Raw genomic sequence first — 26418 nt, forward strand, 5'->3', positions numbered from 1 at the left:
CTGCCACTTGGGGGGATTCGAGTTTTCGGATTCGGTATCCTCATTGTTGGAGATGGTAATCTGGCTTTGAGTATCTGCTATGGAGCTCAGGGATACACTTCTGGGTCTGGCCAGGAATAGGCCAGGGTGGAAGACTTGCTGTACTAGCTCCTTGTGGCTTTCTTTTAGACCAGTAGCATTTACTGGTAAGGGGGCCTGGGTACCCACCCTCTTACAGTCTTCGGTAACCAATTTCTCACTTGCAGGCCCGTATACATAAACATAACACATAAAAATAAACACAAATGTGGAGGTTTAGTTTTCTGCTAGCTCTTGCTTGTTACAAATTAATTTTGTTAATGTTAATAAATTTAACTAGAGATTTCAAAGTATGGGGATTAGTAAAGTACTTTCGCGCCAAAAATCAAATTTGACATTCATCATAAACAAAAACATTTTTTTAAATCTTTGCTGAAAGGTAAGCAAAGGAATATAAACGTAAGTACAAAATATTGTCTCTGGTTATCCAATATCGCTTTATATCACTTTTCTCTATGCTTTATATCGCGTCATGTTTTGTTTGTTTTTACATTTATTTTTATTTATCATATTTAATTATGGTAAAACTAATCAAAAAATCATTGTAATTGTAAATAATTGAAGATATTTATTTTATTTCACAGATAAACTATGTTAAAAATCATAGATGTCGCCACTTTGTATAGGCTTCCGCTGCTGCCATCTCATTTTGGCCAGCTGTTTGTAAACGCCGCGCTTGTTGCCAACTTCCCGTCAGTCATTTTGTTCGGTGGCTGATATTTCACGGTCGACGATATCGGGAGAAATCTTTGTCATCGGTGGATTATTTTTAAAGTGACACTATGAGTTCTGGAATGCCTGAATTAGGCTCCAAGATAAGCCTAATATCGAAAGCAGATATTCGGTACGAAGGGAGACTTTTTACCGTTGATCCTCAGGAATGTACCATCGCTTTGGCTAGCGGTAAGTTGACAAATGGATTCTTATAGCAGTAATTTACATGCCCATAGCACCTTTACTGGTACTTAATTTACGTTCAATACCTGTATTTCTTGCGTCTGTAAAGAAACATATCTTTTCCATTGTATTTGACCGCCACTTTGACAGGTAAGTCTTCCCTCCTAGAATACAAATCTAATCTTTGTTTATTGTTTGTAGGATTATTTAGTCTAATTGTTTTACATTTGCCGTTCTCGAAACTTCTACGTTCGTTTTTTCGTACGTGGCACGTTGTTTGCATTCTACCCTCAATAAATTGTTAAGCTTAAGAAAGTGACCGGAGTTTCACATTGATGACGTTGATATCTGCTACATTCCTGTAAACAATTGCTACGCTCCTATTTCAGAATGGCAATGCAACAGTTGTCTGCAGAAATTCATTATTTCATGACTAAATTATCATAGTTTACACTTGCAATGCCTACCTGACACTTTAACTTTTAATTTACTCATTAATTTCTTAGAAGGTATGCTTCAATAGTATGAAAATATGTTAATGCTTTTTTATTTCTTTCACAGTGCGATCATTCGGTACTGAGGACCGCGAGACACAGTACCCGGTAGCACCTCAAAGCCAAGTGTACGATTACATCTTGTTCCGTGGCTCTGACATCAAAGACATCCGGGTGCTCAACAATGTCCCCTCTCTGCCCAACGATCCTGCCATTATGCAGATGTCAGTGCCCCCATCGCTCGGTGGAGGCGCACCTCCCCCGGGGCAGTACGCTGGACAGTTCAACCATCCGGTTGTTGGACAGACACAATACCCGCAGTACCACCCAATGGCTGGTTTCCCCGGAAGTGTGCATGCCCAACTCAACAAGACCAGTGAGTTGTCTCCGCAAACCTCAGTGGAGCTGGCGATACAGCCTCAACCCACGACCGCTCCGATCGGATCTGGAGTGGTACACCACTTAAACCAAGTGAAAGACCAAGGTTTCCCTCATTGGTTATACTCGCTTCAATGCTTTCATAAATGCCGCCTTGCGATTTTTAATTGCAGTTACTTAGATTTTCTAGAACTTATCAATATATTTGTCAAACAAGTTACCTTTTATAATTGTTTTGTGAATTGATTTTGCAATTTTGGTCTAGAATATAGTGAACATTTATAATGTTTACTGTAGTATTTTGATGAGGGTAGTCCCATTAAATCTATTGCTACAGTGTCTGTGTTGAAGAAATTATGCAGTAAGTTCTAGAAGGTTTTAAGTGTGCTTTCTTCATTTACCTCCATCCATCCTATGTGTATGCTTTAGTAGTGTTTAACTTTTTACCCACCATTTATTTTTCTGTATTGTAGTATTTATAACATCATATAAAAGTATTATGTATTATTATTTGAGGGTAATACATTTCCTTTCTAACCTGTAATAATGTTACACAACAATTTTTCCAATCAAATGAATTCCAATAGTGCAGTATTAACAACAAGTTTAATTTCCAATAGTGCAGTATTAACAACAAGTTTAATATACCCACCTGTACTAATAAAACTAACAATATAAAGTTGAAAATCGCAAATTGCATAAGCATTCCTTGGTCTGTTGCTTATTTCACGAGAAACTGAAAAACACTGTATTCTTATGCACAAATCTAAATTGTCGTACACAAAGTACCGAATTTTTATTAGATATTTTTTCTCATTATGCACACTAGCATTTCACTTCTCCCAGCTTTAATTTTGCATTGTCATTCACCAATTATGCTTGCAAAATTATGGCATTTATTTAAATTATTCATGTGAACTAAAGTATAATTGTGTTTTAGGCTCAATGCTGGATCTTATTGGAGGAGGCTCTCAACAGAGTGCATCGAGGTCTGGTACTCCTGCTGTTGGACACAGGAAGAGCCCTACGGCTGATCAAGGCACTCAGGTAAGTTCTAATTGAGATTATAATAGCCAATTTCGTAAATTCGTTTTTGTTCTACTCATCTTTTATTCCATTTTAGGTTTTAATTTATTAATTTTATTCATATTATAATAATAAAATTACTTATTATTGATTAGGTGTCAAATGTGATGCTAACAAAAACATTATTTTGCTGCTGAATCATTTACAAATTATTAAAATTACAGGAAAGCTAAATAATTTAAATTAATATCTACAATTATTGAAAAGGAAGATAAATTAACCTGCATTTATGTGGCTACAAATATTTAATTATGTTTTATTTTATCATAGAGCTATTCACTTCAGGGCTAGGAGAGAATAATTTTCCGAGCGCCATTTATTCGTGCACGTAACTAATGCTTCAACCACACCAACGCGTGCAGATCGCCATCGCTGGCGCGATCATAGGATAATGACAGGTCGCACGGACTGTCACAGGTCGCGCGACCGCATGATCGCGTCGGCGATGGCGATCTGCACGCGTTGGTGTGGTTGAAGCTTAAGCCTACAACGCGGCAACGCATCTAAAGCCTGGTCCGTGAGCACGTAGAATCCCGTCCAATGACCCCAAGCTACTCATCCCTATCGCTCGCGCGTAATTATGTTGCTGTCGCGCTCGCACACACACACAGTCGCGACAGCAATATAATTACGCGCGAGCGATAGGGATGGGTAGCTTGGGGTCATTGGACGGGATTATACGTGCTCACGGACCAGGCTTTATACACTTACTCAATAAATATCAGAAGCATTGTGAAAACCACTATCGTAAGGTTAAAATTTCATTCTGTCCCAGCAGGTGGGCTCCGTCGCCAGTGGCTCCGGGCAGCAGCGCGACAGCCGACGCGGCAGCAACTCTGGCCAGAAGCCGCAGCAGAGCCGCAATCGGACCAACTCGCGGAACCGCACGCGTTATCCCAGCGGCGGCGCGCAGCAGCAGCCGCAGCAGCAGCAGCAGCATCAGCAGCAGCAGAGCTCGCAGCAGCACCACCACCACCAGCAGCATCAGGGCGAGACGTCGAATTATCACCATCAGGGTGGTGAGTCTAGCATAATACTTCGACTTCGTACGCGTGAACCCCACAGCACGCGCTATCCCAGCCGCAGCAGCATCAGACGCAGCACCAGCAGCAGCAGCATCAGCAGCCGCAGAGCTCGCAGCAGCATCACCACCACTAGCAGCATCAGGGCGAGACGTCGAATTATCATCATCAGGGTGGTGAGTCTTAGCATAATACTTCGACTTCGTTCGCGTGAACCACCCCACGCGCTATCCCAGCGGCGGCGCGCAGCAGCAACCGCAGCAACAGCAGCAGCATCAGCAGCACCAGCAGCAGCAGCATCAGCAGCCTCAAAGCTCGCAGCAGCACCACCACCACCAGCAGCATCAGGGCGAGACGTCGAATTATCACCATCAGGGTGGTGAGTCTTAGTATAATACTAGCGACCGCCCGCGACTTCGCACGCGCTATCCCAGCAGCAGCAGCAGCATCAGCAGCACCAGCAGCAGCAGCAGCATCAGCAGCACCAGCAGCAGCAGCATCAGCAGCCGCAGAGCTCGCAGCAGCACCACCACCATCAGCAGCATCAGGGCGAGACGTCGAACTATCATCATCAGGGTGGTGAGTCCTTTAGCATGGTACTAGCGGCCGCCCGCGACTTTGTACGCGTGAACAACCGCAAGCGCTACTCCAGCGGCAGTAGCAGCAGCACCAGCAGCAGCAGCATCAGCAGCCGCAGCACTAGCAGCAGCAGCAGCCGCAGAGCTCGCAGCATCATCACCATCACCAGGTCGAGACGTCGAACTATCATCATCAGGGTGGTGAGTCTTAGCATAATATTAGCGACCGCAAGCAACTTCGTACGCGTGAACCCCACCGCACGCGCTATTCCAGCCGCAGCACCAGCAGCAGCCTCAGATGTCCTATTTGTTTAAAGATATAGTTGCTTATTTCTCAAATGACTTATTTCCCGAAACTTGTGACAGATAATATTCATTTCCCAAACTTCTCCTATTAAGTGATAGGTCTTTTAGGGAAGATGTCTATTGCTCAAGCTTCTCTTCTTCTAGTGAGATGGTCCTTAGCAGTACTATGCCAAATACTCAAAATACATTCATTTCACGTCTCCTCTATCAGTGGCAGGGTCCTTCTCAAATGATATTGACTTCACTTCTTCTTAATTTGTTATACAGCATAGTAATAATTCCCCAATCAATTCCAGCTCTTATTTCCCATAATCACAGCGTCCATTTTCCCAGGGCAAGGCTACAACCGCGGCGGCTGGCGAGGCAGGCCGCGCGGGCGCGGTCGCGGCTTCGTTCCCCGCAACAAGAATACGCTCAAGTTCGACAACGACTACGACTTCGAGCAGGCCAATACTGAGTTCCAGGAGCTGCGCAATCAGCTCGCCAAGACCAAGATCAGCGATGCGGAGGTCAAGCCTGAGGTTACGCCTGTTGTAAGTACAGCTTATGCGTTTTAGACTAGTCCTCTAACATGTGAAATACCTGCTATTTTGACAGGTACAGCTGATGGTCTCAGTTAGGCCTAATATGTGAACTTTCTAATTTTGACAGGCAGCTGATATCGCAATAGCTTCAGAGAAAAATAATTAAAATATTGAGCGTAGTGATTTCCGAATTAATTACTAGGGCTGCCTGGTGGCTCTCTTATGCTTTAAATGCAAGTGAAACACGTCAACTCAAAATTATTATTATTCTTTAGTTTGTGTTCAAATGCTCGCATTGTAAACGCAAGAGCAGACACAATTTACTTGTTATTATTGACCAGCCACACGATACATTCGCGTTACGTTACGATGTCTACATAATATGTCATAATACGCGCGTCTTTACTCTAATGTAGTCCTTCATCAAGCAATAACATTTTAACACGTTGGACGCCAGGCGGCTACTGTGTCTAGTGTCTTCAGTCTAGTCTTTCGGTGGCAGAAACGATAAACGCAAACAATGTCTGTTACTTAAATGTTCCGTTTATCATTTACTGCGATAGCACAAGTTACTGATGCATTTATCTTGTTTCTACAGGGAGAGGTGGACAAAAAGGACGATTCCGGCAACGAGACGGGCGCGGGTGAAGCGGAGGTAGACGAGAATGATAGCGGCTTCATGGGCTATGATAAGAACAAGAGCTTCTTCGACAACATCTCTTGCGAAGCTGTTGAGAGGTCAGTAACATAGCATTAACAATAGGCTAGTTGCCTAAAAAAATTTTTTTAGTCCGTAATGTTTAATATCAAAAAATATTGGACACGTATATTTTTATTTGTCAATCTAACAAATAATTACATAGTTATGGTGCGTTGAAGTTGCGCACGACGTCACAACGTGCGGCATTTTTAAGCAAGCGTTGACGTCACGGGCCTCTTCTTATGAACTTTGGGGCGCTTTATCTCTTTAAATTTTCATTAGTTTGAAAAAGTGAAAAATACGTGTAGAAGGTTGTCAAATTGACTGACATGTTTATCGTATAGTACAGTCCACTATGAAAATTAGCTGTGGTTTGTATCAACTACCTATTTTAAAAATTTTGACACTTTCTAAGTGTTGAATTTTATGGGATTGGGAAAGAAGTACCGAGTTTGATGCGTTCATGAGCAGACATTGCAGTTGAATATTCAAGTTCTGAATTTGATTATTGATCAATAATAAAATAAATCTACTAGCTCGATTGATGGTTTCATTTAATTTATTTAAATCTGGTTACCTATAATAATATTTTTTCGTTAATTTATGAAAATATCAAATTAGCCCGTAATCCTGAATCCTGATACATAAAGTTAGCCTAATAATTTAACACAGGTACGACTGTACTCAGTGTTGCACTATCAAATGCAATTGAGGCGCCTCTATGCCAGGGTTTTTATGTTCCTGGTCAGGCTATAATAAGTTATTTTTTTTAATGTGTCTACTTGTTACTCGTACCATTTCATAATATAGAGAAATGCACGTATTTCTTTATCTACTCAACATTGGCTTCTGCCAATCACTGCGTGACGCTCTACGCGCTTTAGCGAGATAGTCCACGAAGAATAACTTATTCAACTGTATTGGAATTTTTTATTTATACCCAATCTATAAATATGGCGTTTTGTTTTGATTCAGATAATATAAACAGACGTAATAAAACGGTATCTCAAGTTTTTATCTTATTTATATTTATGAGGTCAATAACATTCAGGGTACGAATTTGTGTTCATGTTCGCAAAATAAATATATTTGATTTGATTTGATTTGATTTGTGATCTACTGAAGTTGGTGTCCTCGCCGCGTTATGTAAAGTTATTTAAAATCCATTATTTATGACTCGATCCCGCGAGAAGTTGCATAAACTGCTGTAACACTTAAATTATATTCACGTTGCGCTGAGTTTGTTGAACCTATAGTGCAGGGATAGTGAACCTTTATGTATCAACGTGCCACCTTTCTAAATATTTTTTGAATGTAGTCGTGGACGTGCCATCAAAATTACACCTAATGCTATCAATGAGGTGTAGTATCGTACAAGTTTAGTGACAGGACCTTACTCTATAGTGGCACTAATTGATGAGGGCAAATACGATAGCCCTTAATGTAAACACATTATTTACTATTTTATTTTATAGTAAACTTTGTGATTGGTGGCGTACCCTAAATTTTGTGGCGAGTGCCATCATTGGCACGCGTGCCATTGGTTCGCCATCCCTGCTATAGTGGATCTGTGAACCCCTCCGTAACTTATTGAATACTAGCGGCCGCCTGTCGTACGCGTGGGACTCGTTTTACCCCCTTAGTTCGTAAAATCTGTTGTTAGATAATATTATCATGTTGATAGATGGCGTTTCACGACTTTCCCCGCATGAATATGTATTTACGAATGTCAAAAACATGTAGTTTGCCCAGCGCTGTAGATTTTAACCAATGACTATAGATGGCGCTTTTTAGACACATCTTATTTATTTATTGAAATTTATTTGTCACATATCGTCATAAATTATAGCCTATATGTTAATCTGGGTTATAAACAATAATACTGTAAAGTTTCAACAAAATCTGTTCAGTAGTTTTTGCGTGAAGAGTAACAAACATCCAGACATCCACACAAACTTTCGCATTTATAATATTAGTAGGATAGTAGGATTCAAGTATTAAGTTTTTCTGTCAAGATAGGTTACTAGGTAATTTAATAATAAATCGTTTTATATTATAGTATTTTCCATTACAGCGTTCAAAATTCCCAAGCAATATTCTCGCTAAAAGCTACTCAACTTGTCCGCAGATCAAAGGGCCGCAGCCAGCGGACGGACTGGCGAACGGAGCGCAAGCTCAACTCGGAAACGTTCGGCGTGGCAAGCGCCCGCCGCGGCGCCTGGCGCGGCCGCGCCGGATGGCGGCACCACAACCCGCACAACCCGCATAACATGCACAATATGCATAGCATGCACAATATGCACAATCAGCACTACAACCAGCATCAGCCGTGAGTAGCATTTTAAACCTTAAGTTTGGGTCACAATTGATTGGCTCTGCGACGCGCCACAAAGCCTCAAATTGCCTGGTCTGTGCAACACAGATCAATTTGAGGATTAGGGCGGTATCGCTGCGTAGTAAGTGACGTGTAGTGCAGTACCACGCCGCGGTACTCAAATGCGTTCCGTCTTTTAGTAATAAAATCTGTCCTTTTATTATTTGCGATACTATAGCGGTAGTAGACTGAGATGTGCTCCATTACTATCGATAAGAAGGCACAAGGTTATCCAAAAGGTGAAGGAGCAACCTATGCACGGAGTTTCTCCATTTATGAGAAACAAAGTGATCGACATAGCTCAGAATTGCCAAATTTTGGCAATGGGTGGGGCTTAAAGCTTGTAAAACTTAATTTACGTAATCAGACATTAGCGCAAGCTACTCAAGTAAAACACGACGTGTGGAATGTGGACGGCGTCTGAAAAAAGCGTATCCATGGACTTCCGTGAAAGCGTTCTCCCTTTCTTTCTTCCCAAACCTATGTTATTCTCATATCTATGCCTAAATAAAAACTTATATCATCGATAGTAGAACATAGGTCTCCTCCAATTTCCATAATGGTCGGTTGGTGGCAGCCTGCATCCAGCGCCTTCCTGGTACCTTTATGAGGTCCACCTTGTGGGGGTCGTCCTACGCTGCGTTTTCCAGTACGTGGCCTCCTCTCCAGAACCTTGCTGCCCCATAGGCCGTCAGTTCTGCGTACTATCAGGCCTGTTCATCTCCGCGAGTTTACATCGAAAACAAAACACGCACGATGGCCCACCTACAGGATACTATTCGACAAGGCCTCAATACGAGCGAACATTGACTCACGCACGCGTATTCTTGTGTATGATGGTAGAAAATAAAGAAAATGGTGTACTAAATACTGTGCAGTATTTAACTGCCTAAATAATAATAAAAACACAGAATGTACTTTTTTAAGTTGCCTCAAGACACTGAGAGGTAAAGAAGTAGTTAATATTATTCATGATAATTCATGCTAAATCATGTATTTCCTCCGCCATTTTCCGCAGTTTGGCACCTAACGTCACATCATTTTACCGAAGTCAGCCCTATAGCTTCGGCGCAGTGCCGATCACCGACGTTTGTCAACAAAATGGTGCTTGACTCTTGAGACAGGCTAAATTACACCATATTGTTAATGACATTGAGCATACATTTTTTTAAATACCTTCGCGAAGTAAAACTTCTGTACGTAGTACTTATTATTATTCTGTGGTACTATGTACCCTACCATAGTGCCATTACCACCTTGCTAATCCATAAAGAATTTATGTAACATGCTAAATAAACATCGTTGTCGCTCAGATGGCGGGTGATGCGCGGCGGGCGCGGGCGGGGCGGCGGCGCGAACCGCGGCGCGCGCGCACCCAACGCGCCCGCGCCGACCTCCAGCGCGCCGCCGCCCGCGCTGCCGGCGCCTATGCCGGCCACAGCCACAGGTGAGACACCTCTACACCACAAAATATAACAGAAGGTAAACTCCATACTTCGAGAAAGAGGTCAATCGTCGAATCCAACTCGGATGGGCAGCGTTCGTTTGCTTTTCATATACTTTCATAGCTTTGCCATATACTCACGTCTGAAATACCGCAGTGTCTCAAGTCGAAAGTATTTGACTAATGTGTGTTGCCAGTGATGGTATACGGATCTGAGACGTGGTCGCTTACTATGGGCCTCATAAGAAGGCTCAAGGTCACCCAAAGGGCGATGGAGCGGGGCTATGCTCGGAGTTTCCCTGCGTGATCGAAACAGAAATGAGGAGATCCGCAGGAGAACCAAAGTAACCGACATAGCTCGCAGAATTGCTAAAATCAAGTGGCAGTTGGCGGGGCACATAGTTCGTAGAGACGATGGCCGTTATGGCAGGAAAGTTCTCGAGTGGCGACCACGGGCTGGAAGACGTAGCGTGGGCAGGTCTCCTACTAGGTGGACCGACGATCTGGTAAAGGTCGCGGGAAGAGCCTGGATGCGGGCAGCGCAGGACCGTTCATTGTGGAAAACCTTGGGGGAGGCCTTTGTCCAGCAGTGGACGTCATTTGTCTGAAAAAAGAAAAAAAATCCATACTAAGCGCGCTCGAGCCACGCACACATAAACACCGCTCACGTACCCGTTTTCAAGACTGTCTTGGACGAATGCGAGGCGCGACTGCGTTCGCTTGAGTGACGCTACTCACGCGTTCGTAAAATTATTTTGTTTGTGCCAAAATTAGTGAACAACAAAAAAGGGGTATTATAACATTTGTTAAGTAGACGGTTGCTTACACTGAACATTAAAAACTACATTTTCGTTTTTGAAACTAACAGTTGAATCCGGGAGGTAAGGTAGGTATTTGTAATTCAATACTTCGTTTAAAGTTGCCAATTGAAAGCCAACTCAATTCTTAGGAATATCGAATTGTTTTAGAACAGTTTTAGGAATTATTGGATAATAGTGTCAACCACTCAACTACATACTACTTCCTTCTCGTGTATTTGTTTGCAAACTATTACTATAATATCGTACTAAACATAACTACATAAGTATACGTGGATATCTGTTATTGTCTTTCTTCTATAGTATTAAGAGTAACGTTTTTCTATCATAACGAAATAAACGCAACACATGACAAGACAACCCTAGCGGGACGGCCGAGCGTGCGAGCGGGCGAGGTATGCAAAGCGAGGTACATACATGAGTTTACCTTCTGTTATATTTTATGTCTACACTATGACGGATCATGTTAGGACATGGGAATGCTTGAGGCAAAACGCCAATAGTGATGTCCCGCGTTTCCGACTCATATGGCTACCGAGGGCAACGTCAGGTTTTTAGTGGGTAGGCCCTGCCCTGGCCAGGGAGAACCCCACATAATCCACTAACTGCCCCCGCGGCTGGCGGGTATACAAATTAATGTATTTTCTTGACAAAAAAAAGGTGGGTCGAACCTGGTTATTTTAGTGGGGTATGCCTCATTCTTCTGATGAGCCATTTAACCTACCTTGTCCCCGCAGGGGAGGTATGCAAATTCATGCATTTTTTGTTCGAAAAAAAAAAGGGTGGGTCGAGTTGCGAACGAATGTCCAATTTTAAGACAACTCGCGGCTCCGTTTTATTGACTGCGGAGGACACCGTCAGGGTTTAGTGCACAGGCTCCGCTCGTCTGCGGGTGATTCCCACAACCCTCTGGCCGTCTCCATCGGCCAAAGCATTTCCCGACGTAACGTAGTCGGCGTATTTTGGCAATCTTTAGATAGTAAAATTTCGCAAAATGTTTTAAAATAATTTGTATTGATAATTAAAAAAAAATTAAGCTGCTACATTTAATCAAAAAGCCGAAAGCAGCTTGCGAGATGTTATTTTGTTGATTACTACTGCTGTACCAGGAAGATTCTTCCATTGTAAAGTAAACCTATATTTTGTCCCACTGTGAGAAAATTGGAGATTTATTTCTTCCTTAAGCCGTGTGGTGACGGCAGAGCAGAATACATTTGTCACCAACCCCTACTCTTCCCGCGGGTGTCGTAAGAGGCGACTTAGGGACTACACATTAAACAGAGAATGGGCAGCAGCGCTCTCTGAAAAACATCAATCTTTTAAACTGCAATCTCCAACCCGCCTGCCTAGCGTGGAGATTATGGCAAAACCCTCCACTATAGTGGAGGAGGCTCATAGTCCAGCAGTGGACTGTAAAGGGCTGTTGATGATGATGATGATTTCTTTCTCAAAATTACTTAGGTATTTTACAAAATTTCTTTAAAAATATTAACAGTATTTTTTTCATTTGTCCACAGCAAAGTAAAAGAGAAATGCGACGCCGAGTATACAATGAATCTTAATTTATTATCGCGAGGACTAATCAGGAGAGCAAACGTAACGGAAAAGTGTAACTTGGTGATTGATTGTTTATAATGTTAATCAGTTAAAGGTAATTTTGTCCTTGCGGGAACTTACAAAGTGGTGTGGATATAAGCAGACGGACAATGTTTTGGTGTGATAGTGTTGTATCCAATAAATGGAAGGAGTAAGATGGAAATTCCCGTAAGAAGCGAAAGAACAAAACGTCTTCGTGGTAAAGCGCTCACGGATAGTGTAAAATAATTATAGGAGAGCAGTGAGCAACGGTAATGTTTGGGCAAGTTGTACTGTACATTGGCATGAACTAAATTAACTTGTATTATGTCACAAGTCGACCGGAAACAGCGATATTAGGCTAAATTATGTATTATGAGATGTCAATGTGTCAAGAGGCGATTGCCGACGCCTCACGTGTAAATTTTCCCGAGGCTATGTAGAAGTGGATTCCTGCATAGTTTATTTAAACGTTTATTTATGTCATGCCCAATGGATTATATTTTCCTAAAGCTTCTCACGTATTATGCGCGGTCGTGCCTATTTAAAGTTGTAACGAGAGATAGATAAATGTACATGTTTTATTATTTCTTAGGGCCATTGCGCTTCCATTTTTTAATTAGCAATGGCCGGGTGTTTCTCAGCAGTCCTACTGATGTGTTGTAACAACACACTTGTATAGTTATGTGAGGGTATGTGCAGTAATTTCAGTAATCTGCTGGGTCAGAGTAAATTTAAGGCCAAACGATTGGCCGGGGGACTTTGAAATCGAATATTATGCTGCAATCGGCCCTGTGTTTAATAAAATGTGGATGACTTTGTTTTTATTGACTGTCGTTTTATTGTTAGTTTAGAAAATAAAATGTGATAGTAGGACTGCGTGCGACTGAGGGGCGCCGGGCCCGCGTCCGAGCGGCTCCGGCGCCGCCAGGGTTATTCAACTAAGAAAGTGATCCACTGTTTTATCACACAAATTTTAGTATGCGTTCGAATTGTTCTGAAGGGGACTTAGTTTAATTCGTTCTATAAATTGGAATCATTTGTCGTAAAATATATTCTACTATTAAAATAGATTGTTTGGCAAAAGTCCTTTTCGTGTGAAAATTGAAATTAACTTTTGACAAAATACAATATATTTGTAAATCTGTAACTCAAAAACTGTACCTGGTGATTGTATTAATATGGAAATATACATTTACTACAAATCTTCCAAATGGTGGTTTCTTTTAGAATGAAATTCCTATTTTGTGTATTGTTTTTATTGCAAATAAATTTTAAGCTTGTACACAACGTACTTGGCAATAAATAAGCTTCGTAATGTCGGTAAATAGTCAACAAACTTCATAAAAAATGTATACATAATACATACAAAACATTAAAATAAAACAATTTAGGCGCAATCGGACACACATCGAATTTTCCATACTTGTTGCTGTTATTAATTATTCACCCCCATAAGCAAAGTGTACTAACTTGCGCCCTCGATATTTATACATTGCACACTTAGTACTACAATCTTAAACAAAATGTTTGACATCCGTAACTAATAATTCAAAAGCATTTAAAATACAAGTATGTGCTTAAAATACATACTTGTCTGTATACGATTTTATTACAATAAGTAGGAAGGTACACAATACAAGGACTTACATCTAAATATTACCGCGTATAATTATACATTAATGTTGTTACATATTTTATAAAACATTCTTTAAAAAATATAAATGCTGCTTCTTACACGAGACGACTATTCCTACTGAAACAGAATATTTACACAACCACTTCATAATTTGAAGTCAGCTTGAAAGAGTTCATAAGTTTAAAAAAGTGCTGTTAAAAATATTGCTTTTTTCTGTGCCCTTTCCTCGCCTTGAAAAATTAATGTTAATTTTGAAACGTTGATAAAAAGATAGCTGAAGTTGTTGTACTGAGGAAAGTGGTTGGGCCCTAGTTGGCACGAATTTGTATTGGGGCCGTCCATAAATTACGTCATCGATTTTTTCAGATTTTAGACCCCCCCCCCTACAATCATCCTATCGTCATTTCTTAATGGACCCCCCCCCCCCCTTCTCCCAAAATTGACGTCATTACCAATTTAACAAAATTAAAACATTGCAGNGCCCCATTTCAGTTGAGCTTTTGATAAAATTGTCATTTAAAATACAGGTTGGTCCAAAAGTACAGCAAGAAAATATTTTCATAGAAAAATTCACTTTTGAACCATCCTGTTAAAATAGCGTGCTGTTAGAAAATGGGAATTAGGCAAATGAATGGTAATTTAATATTTATCATTAACGAACTTTAATAGAGCTCGAAAGATTTAGAGACGTTTATTGAAAATTGTCTACCTACGCGTATTGTTCAAATTCTATGACTGTAAATATCTAAGAGATTGAATCTAGTATTACGTACCATTCTATGCAAGGACGAGCGTCCTAAGCCCCATTCTCTAACGGCACGGGAGTTTCACAAACGTTTCGTTTGCCCGTAAGTTTTTTGTATCAGTTTGTCGCTGGTAAACTGCTTAGCCACGCCACTCCCGGGCTGGCAGGCCGTTCTCGACAACCCAGACTGAGCCACTCTGTCCTTTGGTGAGTATCTCGATTAGCGACCTGCCAACGTGTTCCGCGCTGAAAAAGATAGAAATTTTCAGTGATTTGATAGTATGCAAGTAATTGAAATGATTTTTTCTTCCACAGTCAGTAGGTACACCTTATAGCGTGCAAATGGAAAAGAAGCGTTCTTGAGTTGACCAGCTACCTGGTAAGTGCAAGGTTGGCCATTTCATCTTGACGAATTGATCATAACGGTATACAAAGTTTCGAATAATTTAAACCATTCCCCCTTAAAGCAATCTGGCGGCATAAGTGACACCCTGTATAACCTAACGGTGTCTCAAATGTAGCTACAAAACTTATGAAACTTCTATAGACTATACATATACGGTATTTATTTAGGCTTATTCGATGTGTCTTGGACCCATCAACCTTTACTAGTATAGTATCGGTGTTACGTGCTAATTTTCAACCGACTTCAAAAAAAGGAGGAGGTTCTCAATTCGACCCGTATGTTTTTTTTCTATGTTTGTTACGCGATAACTCCGCCAATTATGAACCGATTTGAACAAATCTTTATTCTGCGTATAGGTAATACCTCAAGGGTGGTCCCATTTAAATTTAATAATAGAAAAAACAACCCCCAAGGGTGGAAAATTTGGGATGAACTTTTTTATACGCAATATCTCCGCCGATTATAAATCAATTTGAACGATTATTTTTTTGTTGAATAGGTATTATCAAAAGGGTGGTTTCATGCGAATTTGAAGAAAATATTTCACCCCCAAGGGTGGAAAATTGGGGATGAACTATTTTATACGCAATATTTTCAATTTTTAGTTTTTTTTTGTGTTCACGCATTTGAAGTCGGTTTTTTTTTTTTAAGTTAATTATGGGATACCCTATAGCCCTGCAAAAACATTTTAACAGTTAAAGTTAAACTACCTCTGCGTCTTGCAGTTAGCGTTGTCCCTCTGCCAGGCGGCCTCGTACTCGGAAGACATGAGCTGCTTGCGGATCTCCTTGACCAGGCCCGTGTCGGTGAGCCCCGGGCACAGCACCATACTTCTCACGCCTGTCAAGTTCACGTGGTACTGGTCCTGTGAGATACGGAACAGTTTTTAATTTCTTCCATAATCCCATACAAATTAACAGTCAATGTTGACATCGATAATTCTTAATTCTAAATTGAATTAGGTACTTTTTATCTCACGACTTAAATTAGACGGACAGAAAATATAGGTTACAGTGTGACTGGTAGGGAAGATAGGTAAACAATGTCCTAACGAATAACGGTGTTGTGATTTGATGGGATTTTTTTACCAACAAGTAACGTGTTACACGTTTCAGTGTGACTGGTTGGGAACAAGCGCCAGCATAATAATGTAGATGGGGGTGACCACAGATATGGGTGACCATAATTTTGCATCCTCAAGGACATAGTAACTGACTTAGCTGGAACCCTCGCAAACACCGTATCCTCAGCGGTTCTTCCGCATATTTCTCTGTCTCCCCATTCCCCATTCGTATATTAATCTAGAACTACTAAGTTTAAGACTTACCCCGTAAGACCTGGTCAGCCCCACCACAGCGTAGTTGGTAGCAGTGTAGATGGGGGTGGACACTTGAGGTCTCGCAAAGGCTGTGGACGCAGTGTTCACGATAGTGCCGCCCTGTCCCCCGCGGTCCTTGCCCATGAATCGGTAGGCCAGCAGAGTCCCGCGTATCACCCCGTTCTGTCGATCAATGGATATTTTTAGTGACGCCTATTTTTAGTTGTCATTCATTATTCTGCCTATTTGCGGACGGGACATCCTTAGAAAAGCACTTTACGGTTCCCACCGAACCGTAAAGTGCTTTTCTAAGTATGTCCCGTCCGTCTTCGTCCGTCAACTTCCTTTGATTCCTTTCTTTGACGTAAAAAGATGAAACGAATCAACTTTTTTGTTACGGGTAAGTAAGTCAAGTATAATGAGAGAAAGAGCTTTGTTAGTGGCGCTAAGTTAAGCGACTGCTAAGTTTTAACTGGAACTATCAATTAGATGGCGGAACTTTATTAGTAGGTAAATGAGTAAATTCTGCGAGCAGCGCAGGACCGGTCTTTATAGGAAATCCACAGTAGAAATGGCTGAAATGATCACATAAATGAGGGATCATAACATAACGTTTTATGATCCAGAAAATTAGGAGGCACATTTTTCGTGTCACCTGGAAATTTCATTTTCTGGCACTTAATTATAACGGCGCGGTATTATGGTTTGGCACCCTTCAAATTCTTTTTTACGTGCCAAAGTGGTACGTGGTGATAAGTGGTAACTTACTAGATTGACGTCCACCTCCAGCTCCCAGAACCTGTCGTTCATGACGCCGGCGTTGTTGATCACGATGTCCAGTCGGTTGAACACCTTCATCGTCATCTCGAAAGCCTCTGAAATCATTCCAAAGATTATTCACTTATACCTACCCCTTTGCTTAGTTAGATTAAGCCGGGACAGTCTTCTTCTTGTCGTGTCAACAATAAACCTACCCAAAAAAACTCCGCCACCAGTTAGGCGTTGTCAGTATAGCCTTCCAGGACAGTGAACATCGATAAAATATTTTTTTCATTACGTAAAATGTTTGATTAATTGTTGTTGTAAATCATTAATGTAAAATCTTACTAATTGTCTTGATTATTGTTATTTAAATTAATTGCTCATGTTGTTGTAATCAACAAAACGGTGTAAGTTACATTTTCTCATTTTAATTGTTAGAAAAGTTGCGTGATTTCTCCAATTTATTATTTTACTAGCTTTCCGCCCGCGGCTTCGCCCGCGTGGAATTTTGTCTGTCACAGAAAAACTTTATCGCGCGCGTCCCTGTTTCAAAAACCGGGATAAAAACTATCCTATGTTCTTTCCCGGGACTCAAACTATCTCTATGCCAAATTTCATCAAAATCGGTTGCGAGGTTTAAGCGGGAAAGCGTAACAGACAGACAGACAGACAGAGTTACTTTCGCATTTGAGTATTTCTCAAAAAAAATGTACATTTTGAAAAAAAAAAGTGTGCTTTGAAACAGTTCAAAAGTTTTATATTTATAAATCATCACACAAAAAAAACACATACACAATTTTGAAGGATGAATATTAATCTTTAAGATAACGAAGAATTATAGCTATAATCCTACTTATTACCAAATATTTAGATATTTTAAAAATAGTCCTTTTTTACCTCTCATACAAAAACCTGTTTGCCACCCTAGATTTTTCATGTGTTTTTGTTTCATAAAATGCGATACGTAACTAAATTATTGTAAATTTCTTTGTATTATCGTTCTACAGTAATCGCAGTTTCTGTATCAAATTGATTTTCTATGGGGTGTCATAATGAATTGGCAATTTAAAGCAAAAAAACAAAATGAGTCGCTCTCATTTACTATTTCGTTATTTACTCTTTAGTTACGATTTATTTCTACTTTACCATGGTTTCTGAACAATTCCGTATTTATTTTACACGGACAACAATAGCTGCACTCTGAATGGCTGTTGGCCTGACGTCTCCGCCATTACATCTATCGCGAAAATTAGTGAAAACGTGTGTGTTTTGTGGGATTACTTTTTCGTAACAGGCAGTAAAATCAGCGATTTTATATAGAACGGTAAGTCTTCATTTAACCATTTTTTGTAATACGTGTGGTACGAACATTTAGTAAGCTTTTATATTTGCTGTAACAAATTTTATCAAAAAAATACTTGTTTCTGATCTCATTTTGTCTAATATTTCGTTACGTTTTTTACGAATTTCGTTACGTTACGAAAAAGTACAACATAATGCTGAGTGTATACTGTTATTACCTGACTAAGCATAGTAATATTCACTACTTAATTTATTTCAAAAAATATAGAGCGTTAATAACAAAAGGATTGGATACTATCTGCTTTACAGAAGTGCCACCAGCAAAAAATTATCAAATCATTTAGATTACGTTTTTATGTGATTACTTCTTTTGTTTTTTTAGGAATGCCGCCAAAAACCAATGCCGAAAGGCAAAAAGCTTACAGAGAACGACTCAAAATGAATAAACATGATGGAACAAAAATAATTTTATTAAAATAGTATGAATGATTACTCCCTTATTTTATTTCTAACCCCTTAATATTACCCCGTATTTGGGTGCATACTTACAAATATTTCGAATTGAATAAATTTAGAGCATTCACAATATTTCGCCAATGTATAACAAGCCTTATGGCCTTACTATTTCGTTACTACCGTTTCGTTACGTACATTTTTTTTGAGAAATACTCATTTATAATATTAGTTGGGATATCTATTTTGTATAAGAATCGGCCTATGTAAGCAATACTAGCAAGACTAGTATTTTGTTTATGTTGGACCAAAAAAAAAGGCTGTAAAAATCGTTCTGTTATTTTTCGACACAAAGCCTGCAATGTAAGTCGGATGGGTGGGGTGAAGATAAGCATTTGGATTTTGGTTGACGCTTCGTACCTTCGTACTGTGGGTAGTCGGTGACGTCACACTGGCAGAACAGCACGTTCTTCCGGCCATACTTGGCTCCCAACTCGTCGGCCACCTGTTCCCCGATCTCCGAATCGATGTCGCATACTGAAACCTGACAAGTGGTGGGGTGAGTGCCTTGTTAGAACTTGAGTCATGCTAACTTCCTAAATCACGTAAATAAATATCTCGAAAATCATAGAAATAGTTACAGTGAAATTATAGGATTATGACCAAACATAAGAGCTCACACTAATTTGCACCTGTCGGGATTTGGAGAACGATAGTTTTTTGTGCAATAAATCATCACATCACATCCTACATGTAAATCTTCATTCACACCATGTGGCTTATCAGAAGGAAGGGTGAAGAAAAATTTGTCCTGTTGTTCTTTGATTTAAAAAATCCTCCATCCTTCCCCAAACTGTACTCCTATGTTGTTTTTAATATTAACTGAAATAATTAAATCCTATCGATAACTGAATTTATCACTATTGCGTATAAGCAATAGCAGCAACCCCCTCGGGATAGGTATATTACCTACCTACAACTGGACATAATACAACAAGGAAAGTTATACCGAAAACAATCACGCAGGACGGGCGCCGGCAAAAATCAATAACGAATGGTTATTAGCGGATAATGAACCTGTCTTCGCGGATTTTCATCCTGGAGGCTTGGCTTACTTCCAGCCACTTCATTCATCGGCAATTTCGCCTTGAACTTACGAATTTCCTGGCCATGCGCGGAGGAAAAGTGTTTTTATTTACTTACCTTGGCTCCTTGTTTGAGGAGTTCTTCTGTGTACGCGAGGCCAATGCCGGCGGCAGCGCCGGTGATCAAGGCAACCTTTCCTTTTAACTCCATCACTTTTTTCACGGAACACCTCGCCCGAATGCGTCTGTAAGTCCACTACGCTGCGGTTCGATCGCGCCGGGAATACCGGGGTGGGGCGCGCCCGCCTCCCTATTTTCTCCCCCTAGTGTACGCACGATCGCACGACATCCACTCTCGCTAGTACGCTGATTCAGAATTTCAGAGTATTCGGTGGTAGTTTCGGCTTTGTCCTACGAGTATAAATAACCGGCCACTACGCGCACGTATCTTTCGTTGCATATCGTTTCCTAATGAGTCACACAAGCTTGGACGAATAGCACACAAGTTATTAAAATAACTTGACGCTAAAGGAATGCACGATCCTTTATCAATAAGGCCCGTAACTTGGATTTTAAATTCCTCTTATGTTTATTTACTCGGTAGTGAATAATTTAAACAAATTAATGCATAACAGATTTTGATGAAACAATTTTTTAAAAGGCTGATTTATCATTTTTGTGATTTTGGGGAAACTTTCACCGCCTTAAATTCCCTTTTAGGTAAATACCTACTTACTTATTTCATCTGGGTAGGTTCACCTGAAAGAGAGCGCATTAAAGCGATAAGACCGCCTAATAGCTTATTTGGTCCATGTCCTACCCACATTTGTTTATTGGGGAAAGCGGAATTAAGAAATAAAAAATCAAATTCATGTAATGTTTTTCTTTATTTGTAAATTTATCAATCTTTCAATCGGGTACAGTAAATTTTTCTTCATAAAAATCAATTTTACATTTTTTTGCAATTTTATCCTTGAAAATATCACAGATACAACAACGCCGCGGCCGCACGCGCCCGCGCATCGTACACACATCCAAAACGCGACCATCCTGATTTGCCGGACGCGAACTATACACAAAAGTACCAAAATAAATTTATCACAAACTACACTATACATAAAAAAAACTTGAGAATTTATAAACCCCTCGCTTTAAAAGTTTATCTAAAATAATCCAGAATAGAGCTTCGCCCTTTACAACGCATTGTTTAATATAAAAATAAAGTACAAAGTTTATTGGCATTGATCTATACAATTAAATTACCATGATTTTATGATAGATATTAAAAAATAGAATACACAAACGCTATGTACATTAATTGATTATTATATCACAGTCGAGAATTCGAACAAAACGTCCGCGACAAAATGGCCAGCGTACTCACGATCAACTGTATCTAAAATTTCTTCAGAGACGTACGGTTAAAACAAAGATGTTTAATAACAGCGAAGGAAAGGGGTGGTGTGGTTAAGTTTAGAATGTTTTGGATTATGAATGGTGAGCTTGGTCTGCTCCAGCGGCAGGAACAGCTTTGGCGAGGTAGGAGAAAGAGCGCGCGTTGGGAAGTCCCGAAAGAACGCAGGCGCTTAGGGCAGACCGATTCAGGTTCATTGGAGCAGCGTCATACCATTCCAGGGTGTCTCCGTCGTAGCACTCAACGTGAGGTATTGTGGTCGACCCTGTAAGAATATTAAGGCCATAATATTACTATCGAAGTAACTATCCTAAAGTAGGAGACGCATAACATCGGAAAGGTAATAATTTCCGGAATAGGTATAAATGACAGTTTTTGAACGAGTCAATGCTTACAAATAAGGTTGTAGCAAAGTTCAATTTACCATTAAAGCCCCCGATAACGAAGATCATGTCGTCCAGCAGAACAGTAGCGAAGTTACTTCGGGCGCTGAACATTTCCGTCACCTCTTGCCAGTCGCCACCACGGTGAGGATTGAATCTTTCTCCTGTGCGAAAGCAAGCAAATTCACTTGACGTCAGAGAGCTAAGCCAAATAAACATGGCCAAAGCTATAGTAGTAAGCTACAAGTGGTACTTTTAAAATTCGTGCCAGACCATCATCCATAAGCATTGTAATCTGATATCTATGAAATAACTACAGTACGGGACTATTGCCATCTCTCGTTACCACCACTGCAACTCCTGAAGTCTAACCTAACTACAGTTGGTAGTAAGGAATAAGGATATCTACACCTACCAGTATTCAGGCGACTGTATCCATTAAATCCTCCGAGGGCGTACAGGCAGTCTCTGTAGGCGATGAGGCTGACTCCAGAGCGAGGACTCAGCATGGACCTGATAAAGCTCCACTGCTTCGTGTCTGCGTCGAACACTTCAGCCGAGCTTAGAACCTCTTGGCCGTTGAAACCACCCACTATGTAAATCTGAAGGTAGTATAAAGTCAAATTACTAAAAACAACGATCCTTTCTACCTCGTATAAGTAAGTAATTCGTTTGAGAAATGACCCGTCTGGAGACTATACTAAGCAAAAACGTAATGATATTCTTGAAATAATAGAAGACGCATCGGCATCTCTTGCTAATAATTAATGGGCAGTGATGATCGCTTCATCAGATGATATGGTTCAGTCCATTAGCCATACCTTGCCACTCAAGGAAGCAGCGCTAGCGTCCGACCGTTGCTTGTTCATCGGCGTGGTCATCTCCCATTGGTTCTTGTCGGGGTAGTAGCGTTCCACGGAGGACATGCGAGTGCGTCCGTTGTAGCCGCCCAGTGCGTAAATCAGACCATCTGGTATTTGAATAAAAACCCAAGTTTTCATTACCTACCGAAATTCCTAAGATACGGGACAAACCCCACCTCTTGTTCCCACCGCTGCAACTCCTGTGTAGCCAGGATCTACAGCTTGATCACGAATAAAAACCAAACCAGTGAAGGTCAAGTCCCGGGGGAAAGCTAAGTCATTGGGTCGGCAACGAAATTAATCAGAAGAACGTAGAAAGAGTTCCTAAAAATTCCTAAGATAGTTAAACAACGTACATATTTCACTGGAAGTTTGTGCTTCATTTACGAGGAGAGTATTTCTTAAATTCTCACCATGAACGACCACGCTGACGTAACACCTCGCCTGGTACATACAAGCCCTCTCGTGCCATGTGTTGGCCACCGGGTCATAGCATCGGACGGTGTTGAAGTGGTCGCTGCCGTCGAAGCCTCCGATCATGTAGATCAGGTTGTTGAGGGTACACAGCCCGTGGTACGCCCGAGGCGTCAGGTCCATGTGGATGGAGAGGAACCAACGGTCGGCCCTAAAGTTGTATGCCAAATATAAGTATTTAAGTTACGTAGCAAAAGTAGGTAAGTAGCTACTTAAATAGACTAAAAACTATGGGAGCATTTCTTGGTCTTCTTTAAGGTGATAAAGCGAAAGTTACGGATCCTTAAGGCCCTACTCGATGTTTAACTTTCTTAGAACTACATTACCTCGTATCGTATGTTTCAACAAAACTCGTGGGGCTTCCTGCACTCCATCCTCCAACAGCAAAAAGTATCTCGTAGGGTATTCGTGGTCTCGCCAGAGGGTCGTTTAGGTCAGCTTCCGTACCGGGGCGAGAATCTAACAGCGTATGAAATACCACAGCTGGATACAACGCCTCTTGATTCTTCTGTAAAATGATTTGCATTCTAGAATGACGTCATTTTGAAATGTTTTTAAAATGGAACCGTTACTTACTGCATCATCAACGACTGGCTGCCACTGGAGTATTTTTGATTTGAAATATTTATAACTAATGTGACCGAACCGCACGCAGCACAATAGCGATGGAATATATTTTCTTCTGTTTTCTATATCATATTCTACCCACGTTTTAACAGCTTGGAATACTATTTCCTCGTTCCGAACATTGAGTTCGTCATCCCTCAGGATGTCTTCGAGCTCATCGTACGCAAGTGATTTAAACTCATTACATTCCTTAAGTATTCTGCTAAAATTCTGTCTTATATATAATTTACCTTTCTTTTCTAATTCCCCGCAGAAGTAATACCTTGCAAATTTAAATATTCCAAGACAGTTATGCGGTCTCAGCTCTTGCAGCAGAAATTGGCAACACAGCTGTATGACTCCGACAACATCAAATTGATCCGCGTAAGGCAAAAGATATTCTACATTCTCTGCGGTTACGATACACGTGCCCGTATATGCATAATCAAGGATAAGACTCATGTAATAACTAGGGACATCAACGAATATCTCAGTTTCCTCTTTCTCTCCTTTTTTTAAAGAATTTATAAATATCGCTTTGAAATACGGACTTACGGCAGATAGTATCGCCCGGTGTACGCGTATAGTTTTCATGTCCCTACAAACAATCGTTCCATCGCACAGTTGGCCGTTTTGTCGCAGCTCATTCCAAATAGCTGGGAACTCTACTACCGAGTAATTTTCAGGGAGACACACGCATTTTCTTTTACGAGTTACAGTCTTCTTTTTGGTTAAACGTGGTTTCGCGGTTGAAGGAGTACGAACAGAATTTTTAGTTTTGGTTAATTTTCGATGTTTCGTATTAAATTCCATGCCTTTCGAAAAAACGGCGGTCGAAACTTGTTATCTGTCGCGATGACAGATTTTACGACAGACGGTTTCATTTGTTTTGATATTTTGAAGTAAACTATTCAAAAGTCATCAACTTTTGGAATATAAGTTGCCGGTAACATTCAATCAAATGTAATATTATAAAATTTATTCTCTAATAAATAATCCCTTAGTTTACCTATCAAATGCCAATTAAAAATATTTCACGATAAAAAAAGTTGCTCATTCAATATGGTAAATATTCAATATTCATTTTTGAAATTCATGGATTGGTTTATAAATAACATTCGAAATAGTATGTAATCGATTCTTAAATCGATTCATAATTTTTTCGTACGAGCTAGTTCATTTTGTTTATGGTCATTTATGAACTAGCAACATTTCGTTCAGCTGTCAAATATTGTTATTGTCTATAGTCTCTTTTTCATCCGGTTGTCAAGATGGTGAGTTTCGTAAATCCAAAAATTGGAAAAAATCCACGAAAATCTGAGTGAAAATGATGTGTTGTGAAAGTCCAAAGTGTTTTGCAGTGAGAATGGTGGATTCAGAATGTGTTGCTTTGTTGATTTCAGGGTATCGACATCAACCATAAACACGACAGGAAAGTTCGGCGCACCGAAGTAAAATCTCAGGATGTGTACCTGAGGTTGCTCGTAAAAGTAAGTAGCCCTGCACGTCATATAAAACATACTAATGTTCATAGTTACGTGTTTTTGTGATGTATTTGTCATGTGTGTCAAGCATTCTAACCTCGAATTTGTTGTTGATAGTTGTACAGATACTTGGCCAGGCGTACGAACTCTAAGTTCAACCAGATCGTCCTGCGCCGTCTGTTTATGAGCCGCATCAACCGGCCACCGATCTCGCTGTCGCGCCTGGCCCGTCACATGAAGAAGCCAACGCGCGAGGGTCTGATCGCCGTCGTCGTCGGCACAGTGACCAATGATGTGAGGTTATACACCGTTCCCAAGATGACCGTGGCCGCCCTCCATGTCACAGAGAAGGCGCGCGCCCGTATCTTGGCTGCTGGAGGTTAGTAACAATAACAATTGTTGTTTACTTTTTTGATAGTTATCAAACTACAAAATCCTAGTGCTATGAGTTCTGGAATAACAGTATTCATGTAGAAGTTCTTGTTGAACAATCTCATGATTGATTGGTTGAGACTTGGTTTATTTACCAAACTGTTAAAAAAGATGTGCTAGTTTGATCCCTACATATTACATGAACATGTTTGTTTGTATCTCTTAAGATTCTAGGTATTTTATATGCATATCATTATGTATGTATGTTTATAACAAGTTCCTATGGTACAAGTCAGTCCTAATTTTAGACTATCTGAGACAGTTCATTTGTTAATCATTTTAGTAATGCTACCTATCTAAAAGTTCCATCCTAAACATTATTAATATTAGTCCAGGGTTGTAGGAATATTATTAGGTAGCGGCACACTGCAGTGCAAAATTTTTCCTATTTTTATGAAAACTACATCAATTTCCCTCAGCAATACTGAATTCATCAATCAAAGAAACTGAAAAGTACACTAGAAGCTTTTTATTTCTCCAAAATGTCAAATTGGTGGACCTCATAGTTTTAACTTTGACTCGTCTTTGCAGGAGAAATCTTAACCTTCGACCAGCTGGCTCTCCGTGCCCCCACCGGCCGCAAGACAGTCCTAGTGCAGGGTCAACGCAACGCTCGCGAGGCCGTGCGCCACTTCGGGCCCGCGCCTGGGGCGCCGCGTTCTCACACGAAGCCCTACGTGCGCTCCAAGGGACACGAGCGCGCAAGACCCAGCCGCCGCTCCAACGTGTAATCTTTAATATAAGGACTACAAAATTACTTTTGGTTTTATTTTTGACG

The 26418-nt window shown here is 40.6% G+C and overlaps 3 protein-coding genes across 3 annotated transcripts; 1 reads left to right on the forward strand and 2 right to left on the reverse strand.

Annotated features, from left to right (window-relative positions):
• Positions 1-707: 707 nt before the first annotated feature.
• LOC114351160 (ribosomal protein L18) lies at positions 708-26397 on the forward strand. The gene is made up of 16 exons (XM_028302244.1): positions 708-981; positions 1537-1953; positions 2788-2894; positions 3709-3952; positions 4149-4334; positions 5173-5372; positions 5962-6101; positions 8192-8392; positions 12217-12328; positions 15790-15931; positions 23838-23912; positions 23999-24108; positions 24972-24998; positions 25128-25214; positions 25326-25587; positions 26172-26397. Exons 1-16 carry the CDS (start codon positions 861-863, stop codon positions 26369-26371), a joined length of 2631 nt encoding a protein of 876 aa, XP_028158045.1. The 5' UTR covers positions 708-860; the 3' UTR covers positions 26372-26397.
• Positions 13525-20451, reverse strand: LOC114351125 (15-hydroxyprostaglandin dehydrogenase [NAD(+)]). The gene is made up of 7 exons (XM_028302192.1): positions 20103-20451; positions 19320-19443; positions 17151-17257; positions 16392-16565; positions 15775-15929; positions 14402-14904; positions 13525-14243 (listed from the first exon to the last, which is right to left on the reverse strand). Exons 1-6 carry the CDS (start codon positions 20193-20195, stop codon positions 14799-14801), a joined length of 759 nt encoding a protein of 252 aa, XP_028157993.1. The 5' UTR covers positions 20196-20451; the 3' UTR covers positions 13525-14243; positions 14402-14798.
• LOC114351126 (kelch-like protein 10) lies at positions 20904-24639 on the reverse strand. The gene is made up of 7 exons (XM_028302193.1): positions 23695-24639; positions 23445-23626; positions 23058-23269; positions 22603-22751; positions 22197-22383; positions 21823-21945; positions 20904-21663 (listed from the first exon to the last, which is right to left on the reverse strand). Exons 1-7 carry the CDS (start codon positions 24535-24537, stop codon positions 21473-21475), a joined length of 1887 nt encoding a protein of 628 aa, XP_028157994.1. The 5' UTR covers positions 24538-24639; the 3' UTR covers positions 20904-21472.
• Positions 26398-26418: the final 21 nt, after the last annotated feature.

This window comes from Ostrinia furnacalis, unplaced genomic scaffold (genome assembly GCF_004193835.3).
Source record: "Ostrinia furnacalis isolate ACB-3 unplaced genomic scaffold, ASM419383v2 OfSCF1098, whole genome shotgun sequence".
NCBI classification, from domain to species: Eukaryota; Metazoa; Arthropoda; class Insecta; order Lepidoptera; family Crambidae; genus Ostrinia; species Ostrinia furnacalis.